The sequence below is a fragment of the Blennius ocellaris genome (genome assembly GCF_963422515.1).
Source record: "Blennius ocellaris genome assembly, chromosome: 1".
Classification (NCBI taxonomy): domain Eukaryota; kingdom Metazoa; phylum Chordata; class Actinopteri; order Blenniiformes; family Blenniidae; genus Blennius; species Blennius ocellaris.
This window is the reverse complement of record NC_137650.1, coordinates 22,836,047-22,848,479: the sequence shown is the minus strand read 5'-3', so window position 1 is coordinate 22,848,479 and position 12,433 is coordinate 22,836,047. Positions and strand designations below refer to the sequence as shown.

At 43.4% G+C, this 12,433-nt stretch overlaps 1 protein-coding gene across 1 annotated transcript; it reads right to left on the bottom strand.

Annotated features, from left to right (window-relative positions):
- Window positions 1-5,762: 5,762 nt before the first annotated feature.
- Window positions 5,763-11,414, bottom strand: atxn1l (ataxin 1-like). The gene is made up of 3 exons (XM_080495003.1): window positions 11,312-11,414; window positions 8,169-9,365; window positions 5,763-7,224 (listed from the first exon to the last, which is right to left on the bottom strand). The coding sequence occupies exons 2-3, from the start codon at window positions 9,240-9,242 to the stop codon at window positions 5,791-5,793; spliced, it is 2,508 nt and encodes an 835-aa protein (XP_080351129.1). The 5' UTR covers window positions 9,243-9,365; window positions 11,312-11,414; the 3' UTR covers window positions 5,763-5,790.
- Window positions 11,415-12,433: the final 1,019 nt, after the last annotated feature.

Below are 12,433 nucleotides of genomic sequence, written 5' to 3'. Positions count from 1 at the left end.
ATAAACATTGAATTTATTATAATGTGAGTGACTTGCATTGTTTCTTTCTACTGTCATGTTTGTGTAAGTGAAATCCATTTACCTCAGCTTTATTTTTGTTTTCTAACCTCAGTAAAACCATATATATACACGTTTACATGTGGTTTGTGGTTCATGTTAATTCAGTTTGTGTGTTACTGTTATGTGAAAAGGGATTTTACAAGGTTTAAAAGTCCTCATACATAATCATAAAACCCCCAAAAGGCTGAACATTTTTAAACCATAAAAAAAACTACTGTAAAGTTAGAGTGATTAGTACATCTATATGTGCAACCTAAAGTTTTGCATGAAAATGATCCCTGCATCTTTTTTATTTTAATGCAGACCCTAACAGACGAAGGGCTAATCCGCTCTGATGACTACATACTGAATTACTGCTCCTGGAATAAAACAGATGGTGGTCGTCTAATCTAAATGAAACAAAGGACAATTTTTTTCAAATAAATATATGAAAGTATAGACTTAAAGAAACACAGAACACAAATAATCATTTATATTTGTATATATATTTATATATATTATGTGTTTACTTAACAAACATGATAAATGCAATGTCTCGAAGTTAGCTGTAACAATAAAAATACAATATCTTTGTGTCCTTAAAGTACATAGAATTAAAACAGCAAAAAAAAAAAAAAAAAAATGCTCTAAGTAGTTCACAGAGAGGTACAAATATACAGTACAAATCTAGTTTATTCAAAAAGGGTAGAAATGAAAATGCAACAAAATAGAGATATTAATGCTTTGTTAAAGTCAGGTAGGTATAGGGTATCTAAGGGAGCACTTTGGGTCGACAACTCTAAGGCTTCTGATAAAGATCAATACATATTGGTACGGCCATACAATATTAAAACTCACTATACAAAGTTCATACAACCTGGATTATACTTGAGGATTGAATGGTACATTTACATAATTGCATATATTTTGCAGATTTAGGCATTTGAAGAAAAAAAGAAAAAGAAAAGAAAAAGCATTTTTTTGTTTTTGTTTTTGTCAACACGTTACATGAAAAGCAGTGTCACCTTGTGCGAAAGAAAAAAAGTACAATGTCAAATCTGAAAATACACAGACTTCTTTAAAACTTTCAACCAACCTCATGACGAAATTCAACATCGGCGAGACCAAAACCATCCTAAGTTCACTTTTGAACACCGGATCAATGGAAAAGTAGTTCCCGCAAAAACAACCAAAAAAAAAAAAAAAACCATTAGCAACGCCACAGGATACATCGTTGCGTTACCACCCCAGGAAATGTGATTTATTCAGTTGTTCGAAGCCCACTTCCTATTGTCCAGAGACCGTTACAGAGCACAAGACATCAAACACAATCCAGTAATTCTAGTGATTTAAAAAAACAAAAAACAACCTACAGCTCTTGTGCAACAACGATAATAAAACAGATCTGTGCATGTCCGTCTCTGCATGTGTGGAATTGATGGATGGCGCTCCAGAGCCGACACTCCCGGCGTCACCTTGTTAAAAAGACAAACAACAAAAAGTGCAGAGAAGAGCATCGATCTGTTTCACTTCCATATACTGAAAATATGGGAGTTGGATTTCAGGTGTGAGCATATAGAATGTAATAAAAAAAACGTATCGGAGTAGAAAATAAACATAACGTCTGATCCAAAGGGATTTTCATTCCCGTGACACCTCAAACATGGCTGCTGATGAGCAGAACAATAGTGTCGAGCCTCGACATGTCCCATTTGCTCTCGTACAACCTGAAAGAGGGAAAGCAGTCTGCCGGAAACATTTCTGTTCCACACATTGTACAAAGCGGTAATTTAAGGCATTATCGACAAGCATCGTCAAAGCTATCTATACAAAAAAAAAAAAAAAAAAAATACATCTATCTACAAAAACACACAACCGACGATTTCTCCATGATTCTGTGTGCTTTACATTTCGAAACGCTTCAATTTACCAACAGATTCAAAACACTGTAAAGGAGGGCATTTTTTTTTTCTTTCTTTTTTTTTTTAGTGCAATTACTTACAGCAACAGACTATCAGTGGTGTGAATGAGATTCATCACACATCTTGGTTTGAGTCGAGGGCAAAACCTGAAAAAGGCTCACGGTAACACGGGGGTGGTCTTTGCTGTGAGAGTCAACAGGAGGTAAAGTCACTGGTGGCACTGCTCGCACCAAATAAAACCCCAAACACATCTTGACCTACAACACAAAGTTGAAGTGGCTTTGGCAAATCCTGCCCCCCCTAAAAAAACAAACAAACAAACAAAAAAAACGGATACAAATCTGAGAGACACTCATCTTGAGTGATTTGGCTTCGAATCTGTGGCTTTGTAAAAGAAAAGAAACGTTTACTGATCTGTCACTCAGCACTGTGCTATAAAGACAAAGGAGCGTAAAACAGAAAGTTAAACATGTCTACAAATTCATTTCTGAAACGTTACGGGTGATTTAAAGCAAAAGTCCCACAAACAGACATCGGCATAGAACGACTGCATCGGGCAACCTGCCTCGCGGCTCCGGAGAGCCGCACGTAAGACAAAAAAAGAAGGGTAACAATACTGAGGTTACTGCATAGAGGGTGCCAAGACTGTGTGAAATGTTTTCAGGTCTTAAGTATATTGCTTACAGTGTGAACGAAGCTGAAGGTGGTGAGTGTGTACGAAATGTGTCAACTGTAATGAAAACGGAGCTTTCAAAAAAAAAATTTTAATAAAATATCGTCTCACTTGTTCAGTCTAATTAATGCAGGATCAACTGTCGACTGCATCCCCCTTGGAGAATAGTTCAATGTCAGCCTCTCCTTTAAAGCTGAGACGGACAACTTTGATCAGTCTGAGGGAAACTAGAATATATTATGATTAGAGGCACCCATTTTAAATTAAAAAAAGGACTAATTTTGATGATGTGCATGCATTCGACAGTTTATAAACAAACTAATTCGGTGAGTTATCAGTTGACACTTGGGTCGAATGTGGTTAAAATGACAATCCTGTAATAGCAGATATAACGTCAGGCTGCCTAATCAAACCACTAAGATTCACACGCACAGACCTTCATGACACTGCCTGAGCCTGATGGACAAGTCGGTTTTACAGCTGAAGACTGTAACTCACTGCTGCTCCTGTCTGAGGACGAAAATGCATGAATCTCTCAGGTACACATTTTGTTTTTTTGATGGGAATGTCCGCATGAGGAATGTAGCCTGATTAGAAACCTCTGGATGATTTTATATGTGGTCTAATTGCACTTGTCAATCTCATCCTTTTGGCTTTTTTTTTTTTCAGTGACAAACAGTAAAAAGTACTTCAGAAGGAATAAACTGCAGCATTCATCTTGGCTAATTTGTAAACAGTTAAAAATGCAAGTCAGTTTTTGTTTTTTTTGTTTTTCCTCTTACCACAAAACACCAACAATACTTCAAACATATTCCCTTCATTAAAAAATAAACATTTACTCTACTGCAATTCCTATTTTCAAGGTCAGTAAGTGTTGAATGACATCTGCTATATGTGCAATACACGACAATCGTACAATCCACTGGACAAAAGAAACGCTGGTAACAAAAAGCAAAGAAACAAGTGGGATCTGAAACGAGGAGGCCAAGAAGAAAACAACCAGAGAATTATTTCAAATTAATCAAAGAAAAGGGGGGGGGGGTTCTGAAGATACACTCCTGACAAAGCCGTGCGTTTGTGTAAAACTACCGAATCACCGGAAAAGAGTCGTGCATCTCCGTCAGTCAGTAAAATGCGACAGATCCCACTTTGCAGGTACGGCGATGTATAACGGCCCCACAGCGAGGGGTTTTAAGGGAAAGTCAGTACAACGCAGAGGGGGAAAATCCTGCTAAACAAAAACAACAACCAAAAAGCAATATATATATATATAACAAAGCAGCTATTGCATTAATTTGGTAACTTAAGATGAAGCCTTAGCTGAGAACAATGAGATTGCGTCATGCAGCCTCCTCATGCAACACGGTGCCCTGGCACTACCAGACCACTACCGCTCTGGCTCCCGGAGGTTCTGGTGGGAGCACATGAGAACGACGGGGTGTTGTTCCTATGGTTCATATCCTCGGGTGGCTTTAATATCCATCAGTCTGAACAGGGAAGCTCTGAGGTGAGGGTTGGGGGGGGGGGGGGGGGGTTAAAGCAGTGTCACAATGATCCACGGACACAGCTCATCTCTGCACTGAGAAACAAATGCATACATACAAACTGGTAACAAATTAAAAGGAAAAACCGACTGATTGTTCCTCTCCAGCGGTTATAATGATCTGGGGAGATTTTAGCGACGCGGCTGAGCACTGAGTTGTTGAGAAGTGTACGCTCCTTAGAGAGGAGAGCCAGATGGATTAAAAATGTGGACGCCGTTGGACATTTACCATGCAGCCAACTCAAACATGACCCCCAAAGTCAATTCAAGACCACCTGGATATATATTCCCCTTGATGAACTGGAGACAGCTCAGCTGGGAGACACATTGGAGTAGGCTGAGGGAAGTGGGAGTTGTCTGGGCTCCTCTGTGGTCTTAATGCCACCATGACAACATTCTAGACTACAAAGCTGGATCAATAAATAACACTGGTGAAGGTTGTTCTCAATAATCACCTTCAACCTACGATGAAGCATTTCGATCATGATCACAGTGGTTGTTCCCCTCCAGATTGTTAGAACGGTCACTGCAGGTGCGAAACACGTGAAGATGGGGTAGATGGTGCGTTGCGGCCTCTTTGTTTAGCTCTCCGCCGCCATGAAAACGCCAGAAAAGGGAAGCTCTTTAGGCAAGACGTGTTTATCTGTACAGCAAAGTCACCGTTATCGAGAGGCTTGGCGAGTTTTTCCTTTATTTGACACCATCTGCACATAGATGAACGCAGCCCATCGTTGCTTTTAAGACACCAGATTATAAAGGAGAGGAAAATTGCTTGAAGAGAAACTGATTGATTTACCACAATTTGATTGCAAAGGCAAGTGGGGCGCGCCACACTCGGATTGAGAGAAGACCCAAAAATTGGATCCAAGTAAAAACGGGAAGGAAAGGAGAGCGTATCTGCTGACGGGGGTTTTTTCTAATCCTGCTGGAGAAGCATAATGTAAGCTACACGAACAGCAGCAACAGTGCCAGCACCACCATGGAAGATGCTGATGTCAGCAACTCTACTCTTTTGGGGCAAATGCTTCTGATGGAAACAGGATCCTAACAGTGCTGCAGAAGAAAAACAAAAACAAAAACAAAATCACTTGGCTGTGATCTTTGCTGAGACATTTGGACACTCAGGGGTGGTAGCTTCACTGTGCGATGCAAAATTTTTTTTTTTTTTTTTTTTTGCTATCTGCAATTTATAAGAGACAATTTAGTCAAGGAAGCTTTTCAAAGCAATGGCAACTTCCAACTACCGCATGAGAGAGGAGATGATGACGAGAGGAATCGAAATGCAGTGTGTAAAGACTATGGTAGGCATTTCATCAGCTACATACTTTGTACTCAGCTTTTCCTGTCCCTTTCAGACTGGCTAGCAAACCAAAAATGTGCATTTATTGGCCAATTTACAACCAAACCAGATCAGAACTTGTCAACAGAAAGACAATTGTTGTCTTTTTTTTTTTTTTTTTTTTGTATATTCTAGGTGTGCAAAATCTCAAACATTCATGAGGCTACATTCGCACTCTTCCCCGCCCCCACCCCCACCCCCACCCCCATTTCTCACCTTGTCAGACTCATTCTTACTTGTGGCAGTCTCTTAATTCTTGCTACCAGATGTAATGCTACTTCCCTGCATTAGAGCGCCCCTCAATGGACAGTTTGACCTCCTGGGGGATGAAAGAAGGCCTTGAATGGCCGGAGGTGATTATCTGAGGGCGTGGCCCTTCGTCTCCCTTCATACTGTATCTTTGGAGGCCTGGTGAAGACCAGCGTCTCTGAGAGGCACCGGCGGCTGCCTGCATCGCTCCCATCCCCGGCTCCGCAAAAGCAGAGCCTTCTGTGTGCAAGTGGTAACTGCTGTGGCTCCTCGGGTGCTCTGCAGAGGTCCGACTTGGTCTTACTGGTGAGTCGGTGTGCCCAATAACTCCGAAATGTGCGACTTCCTCTTTATCGATCCCATCTTTCTCTCCATCCCGCTGTCGTTCTCTGTGGATGCGATCGATCCTGAAGTGAGACGGAGGACGTGACTGCTGAGGGGCAGGAGGCCCCATGAGCTGGTGACCAGGTCCGGATGCAGAATTGGCTTTACTCAAAGGCCTGGTCAGGTTCTGCTGCTGCTGCTGCTGCTGCTGCGAATGATGGTGCTGTGGCTGTTTTTGCTGCTGTTGCTGAAGCTGCTGCTGCTGCTGCTGCAGAGTGATGGACACGCACATGTCTCCTACTTGCAGATGATGGCAGGCCAAGCCGTAGAGCTGGGCTGTGCGTTCGGGGCTGCAGGACGACCACCCCTGGCCAAACACAAAGAACGGGTGTTCTGGGGGCACGTCGATGGTCACTTTGCTCTGCTGCTCGCCTACGGTAAAATGAAGCGACACGAGGCCAGGTCGCTGCTGGCTGGCACGGATGTCCATCACGAGGCTGGAGTCGATCTTGAGCCCACCGCTCACTTCGGCGCTCCGCACAAAATCCTGAGTCTGCAGGTCCTCCACACGCTTCAGCTCACCGGTAGCCAGCTGAATGATCGCTCCCTTCATGAAGTGGGATGGGTTGCAGGGAGCCGGGGCCGGAGTCACGTCGGCGGCGGGCGGGGCCGGAGCCTGCGGGTGGCCCTGCTGCTGAGCTGCGATTGGCTCCGCCCTTTCAGGGAGGCACACTCTGGCTGAAGAATCAGAGGCTTTAAAGCTTAGGTTAGTGGAGGCCATGGTGGCAGAGGCATGGCTGGCGGAGACATTGTTCGCCTGTCCTGGGTAGTGTTGGTGTGGTGTTTGGTGTGGGTGATACTCGAGAGGAATAAGAACTGGCTGTCCATTGGCAAGCATGACAGCATGGCCTGGTTGTCCTGTTTGCTGCTGGAGACCAGACACCCTGGGATCATTGTAACTTGTTGGCTGGGTTATGTATGCAGTCCGGCCCGAAATCACACCTGTGCTCTCAGCGTGGGCCTCTCTGGCCCTCTGGCCACCCTGAGAGAGGTTCAAGGGAGCGAAGGAGACTTCTTTCCGTATTGCAGCACCGCTTTGGCTGGAGAAGGCCAAACGACCAACCACCTGCTGCACCTGCAAGCCCAGTAAAAGCAGCAAGTATTAGACAACTTCTGACTTTGGAAAAACACAATATATCGTTATCACGTGTTATCACATCGTTCTCTTAGCAGCTGAAAGTTGCAAGTATGTGCAGGTTAAAATGAATGCATTTCAAAACCTTAACCTCTCTTCAAAGGCATTAAAGCAAAAAATAAACAAGCATTCTGACAGAAAGCAATGTTTTCAAAAAGCTATCCCAATTATGTTCAAAAGCAGCCAATTTATATATGACTCGTGATTATTCATGAGTGAGTCCAGCCAACACAATGAAATCATTTTAGTAATTTCTAGAGCAAAGTATGATTCCCTGAAAGAGGCTCAGGAGGATTTACAGCGTTTCTTCTTGAATCTACACACAAAAAAAACCCAAACATGTTCTGCTGGAACAAAGTGACAACAAACTCAAGGCTGTAAGCCTTGTAAATATAGGTACATAATAGAGACACTCAATATCAAGACAGAGTGAGACAGGCTCCTGAAATATCTGTGGGCCTTACAGACAACGTCAAACTCAAGACCACCATCACAAGTGTGACTAATCCGACGAACAAACAGCTCATTCAAACATCTGACAAACACTTGGAAGGCTTTAAACCACTTTCACTAGAAGTGCTCTAAAATTACTGTTTCGTCTGAAGGATATTTAATTCCTTTCACGCTAGCAGAGTGCTCCTGAGAAAACATCTTTGCTTTGGCAAACCTTGTTGACAGGTGTGATTTCGATGTCTGTGTGGGGGGGAGGGGGAGTGTCTTGCAAAGTTTATGATCACAAGTGGAAAAAATATTGTTTAAATTTAGTTAATGTCACTGCTGAGATTATTTGTAATCCCTTAACATGTAAAAGAATTGCTTGTTTTTAAGTTTTCTGCTAAAGCAGCAGTATTTCACGCCAACAAGAAGCCATCAGTGGGTCTCACCTCCAGGTCACTGTCAGGAGTGCTGCGCTGACCCGGTGAGCTTCTCTCCTCCAACCGCCAATTCAGCATGACTTTGTCTTGGCTGTGCTCCTGCGCTGCAGAGCTGGACGCTACCTGCAGCATGCGTGTGTTTCTGGCAGTGTAGACGGAGTCTGGAACCACCTCCCGGGATCCCGGCTCTTTGTCCCCTCCATTCATCTCGGGCTCAGCCTCCTGATGGGAACTGTGGCAGTCTCTGCTGGCATTGGCGGGCCGGGTCATCTGAGGGTGGTAGTAGACCGGCATCCCCCGGGAGCCGAGGTCCGTCGCGGGCAGAACTCCCACGGTGCTCAGGTGCTGCTGGGCAGCTTGCTCTGAAGGCAGCATCAGTGGGACACCACTTGAAGCTGCGACTTTGGTAAAAGTGTGAGCAGCGACCTGGGCCTGGGGAGGTGGGGAAACGACGCCCTCTTGTATGACAGACGGATAGGGAACCAGGTGGGACACAGTGTGAGGCTGAGGGATGGAGCCTGGGGGAGAGATTAATGATCCCGGTACGAAGCCAGGGGGTAGAGCATAAGGTACCGCTGCATACGGGGAGCTAACAAACTGCAGAGAAGAATGAGGGATCTGCGCATAACCAAGAGGGGGATAGGAAAGGCCTGGATGCTGCAGGAGAGGAGAGTGTACAGTGTAGGCTGGAGAGATGTGGCTTAACACTGGGTGCAGACTGGTGGGCGAGTAGGTAACCGATGGAAGGGCCACTTTGTACAGCATACTGTACTGGTCAACGGGCACCGCTGGTACACTGTCCGAACTGTCCACTCCGTAATGGAGCCCAGACTGAGCTCGCAGCCAATCCCCAGATTGGGTCCCTCCCTGAGTGTCACTGTTGGCTGCAGAGTTCTGGATGGAAACCACTTCATTCTCGCCAATGCCGCCTCCGCCTCCACCTCCACTTCCACCCCCACCACCACCACCTCCTGCTGCAGCCCCACCTCCCCCTGTGCTTCCAGCTCCACTGCTGTTACAGACAAGGAGGTCCCTCTTCTTTGGAGGTAGGCACTCCTGGTTACGCTCCTGAGCTGGTTTCATTGCAATCCGTCTGACTGAGCAGGAACTGTTACTGTACTGCGCAGGAACTGAATCTTGCAAGCCAGCCAGCCCGTGAAGGAACCAGTTCTGAAATCACCGGGCTGACCTCGTCTGCCAGTTCACCTGGAAAAACAAATTTAAAAACAACAAGTCACCACTTTGTTTTATTCATTCAAACAGTTCTGACAGGAATGACATCAAACTTAATACATGTCACAACTTAAAAACATGATTTTATCCGGATATATTTATGATTAGCAACACATTTTATTTGCCTCTGAATAGGTGGAAAGGTGATGAGAAAAAAATTACACATCAAAATAACTCTTAACATGACATAACATCTTAACATCGTGATTGCAACAATGCTGTGGGAATTATGAACTTGGTCCCTGCTGAATATTAAAACAATTGTGAATAGTTAGAGGTCAGCTCTTTGGTAAGTGAAAAAACAATTCCCTGTAATTCAATTGCCGTATAGTTTTGGCTGTCATGTCAATTTTACAATGTGCAAAACCTAAACCCAAACTCTCACTTCACAGAACAGCTCTACCTCAGGCTCTAATGAAAAGTAATGAACATTTTTCTTCTACTCAGACTAAACAATGTCCTTGGGGGAAATGACTTTTTCTGTATCAACTCATCCTATTTCTAGAACGTAGTGGACAGCCACATCACAATGACAGGGGTCAAGGGTCTTGCTCAGGGAACCAGTGGTGACCTGTCCACTGTGGGAATAAAAACCTGGCCACCACCGCCTACTACCATGTTCTTTGATAGTATATTTGTGTAAGAAATTAATCATTCAACTGACAGACCCGAGATGGAACCACATTTTCCCCAAGCAGCAATTTGTCTTTTCTTAATCACATTGATTGCGTGTCACTTTTGTATAGATGCTTCAGCACATAGTCATCTACATTCACTTAATGCATGGTCAAACATTTATGGCTTCAAAAACTAAACAGGAAAAAATAGTTGACGTCTGTACGGATTTTAGGACATTTAAAAAATAATTACATTAATTGACTTATGAGAGGAATTGTCAATTTGATATTTATTACTAGGCATTACATTTGATGACTCCAACAAATGTGGTAACAGAAAAAAAAACCACATTACTCAATGTGTGACTAAGAAATGTGCATATAGAAGAAAAAGAAGTTCCACTAAGAAGGAAGAAATAAACAAGCAAGACTCATCCAAAGAAAATATGACTGTGAGGTATGCGATAAGAAGAAGTAGTTTCCATCCATGGCCTCATTTCTGCAGATTAGGTGGTTACAGGAATGGATGGATGGCCTTATTCGGGAGTAACGATCCAGGTTGTAAGCTTTCACAACTGAAAAAGCTACAGAAATGTCTGACTGGGGGTTTTTTCCAATAGTGGATTGAAAATGCTGAGTCAGATTTTTGCATTTTCCCAGTACTTTAATGAATTAGTATAATTCTGGTATTGGTTTTCAACTCCTATTTTACCTCCTGCACATGCCTACTCTGAGTGAAACGTAGAAATCCGATTACATCAAATCGAGAACAAGAGAAACGCCTGAACTTGAATTGTTGGACTTCTTCCATGTAGCAAATTTACTAAATTATAACAAGAGTTCACCCGAGAGCGGTTTTCTTCTCAATCAACCTCTGATCCAGACTCTGCAAAGTTCGACACATACAGCTCCATGGAACCACACACGTACTTTTTTTTTTAAAAACCAAGCGTAAGAGTTTCTTCCTGCTCCCGCTACACTTCACACTGTTTACCGTTAGCTGCTGACTGACTGCTAATGCTAGCAGGCTGCTCCTCCTCAAAGTTTTTTCCGTTTGCACGGAGACGTGACAGCGTGACACTTCGCACGCAGACGATCAACGTGGAAAGCGAGTTGAACGGGTATGCGATGCGGTTACGAGTCCGGCCGGGTCTGTGTTCAGTCGTCCACAGAGCTGCAGCAGCCCACAGCTCCAGGCTAGCTGGCGGCTAACAGCCCCATGGACTGGCTCCAGTTCGACTGCACTGGCAACGATCAGTCTCAAAACTCGCGGTTCCGTTTTGTGTCGTCCGGCGCACGTACCTCCAAATGTCATCTCGGACCGGCGTTTCTCCGGGAAAGTAACAGTTGTTATGCGGAGGGACTGCTGAAGAAATCAGGGCTGAGGAGTCAAGCCCACCTCGAAGGCCAGCAGAGGCGCTCACCAATGACGTCATCACGCTCGCTCAACTTCCTGTTGTTCTCCGCGCATGAACATCGAGCACGCGCACGCCGGAGCAGACGTGCTCTGTGCTCAATGTTTTACTTTTTTCGTTTGAATAAAGATGTACATTCTGCGAACATTTACCACGCGCCGTTTATCAAGGCATACCATTATATTATTTAATTATAACAAGCGTGTTATGGTTTCGAGACTATTTGTTTATCTCCAACATTTATCTGAACATTGTGAAACGTTTATCTTCTTATATCAACTTTTGAATTACTCTGAGGTTATTATACACTTGACCAAAAGGTTGAATTTTAGAATTAAAAAACGCACAAGAACCAGGGTGATCATGAAATGTGATGATTGAACATTGGATAAGGAGTATGATCAAATAAGTTTAACTTTTTCCTACTTTCCATTTTAGACATGTTAGACTAGGTATATGTGTTATAAGTGTATGACGATGTGTCCATATAAGTATTATTCATTTATCTATATAGATTTATTTACAAGTGGTTAGTATTTTGTTTCATAGTGGTTTTGGCATGTCTGAAATTAATTAATAAAGAATATAACAAAGAAAAAAGCATGAATGCTTTGTGCTTTTGTATATTTCTGCCAGATAAAAAATAATCCTGACATTCCTACTCCTGTTAGTAGAAACTCCCCATTTACACTTATTTTTCTGCCAGAATATAATAAAATGCAATACAATAAAATAAAAAAAAAGCTACATTATGGACAAGAAAGGCAGAGATATGCACACAATCCCTCAACTGTGCACAGCCTAGATTTCTATATTTCAAGTTGCTCTTGAATCTTTAGAATTTGATGGAGTAAGCAGACTTGTTGCTCAGCACCCCTTTCTTGCATGAAGAGAGGTTTCCCTCATGGAAATCATTTAGTTGTCCCAGTGATTGTACTGGATGCACCACATCATGGAACTTAAGTAACTGAGGACTTAGGGTATCCAATCCTGGCCCGAGGGAGCTGCT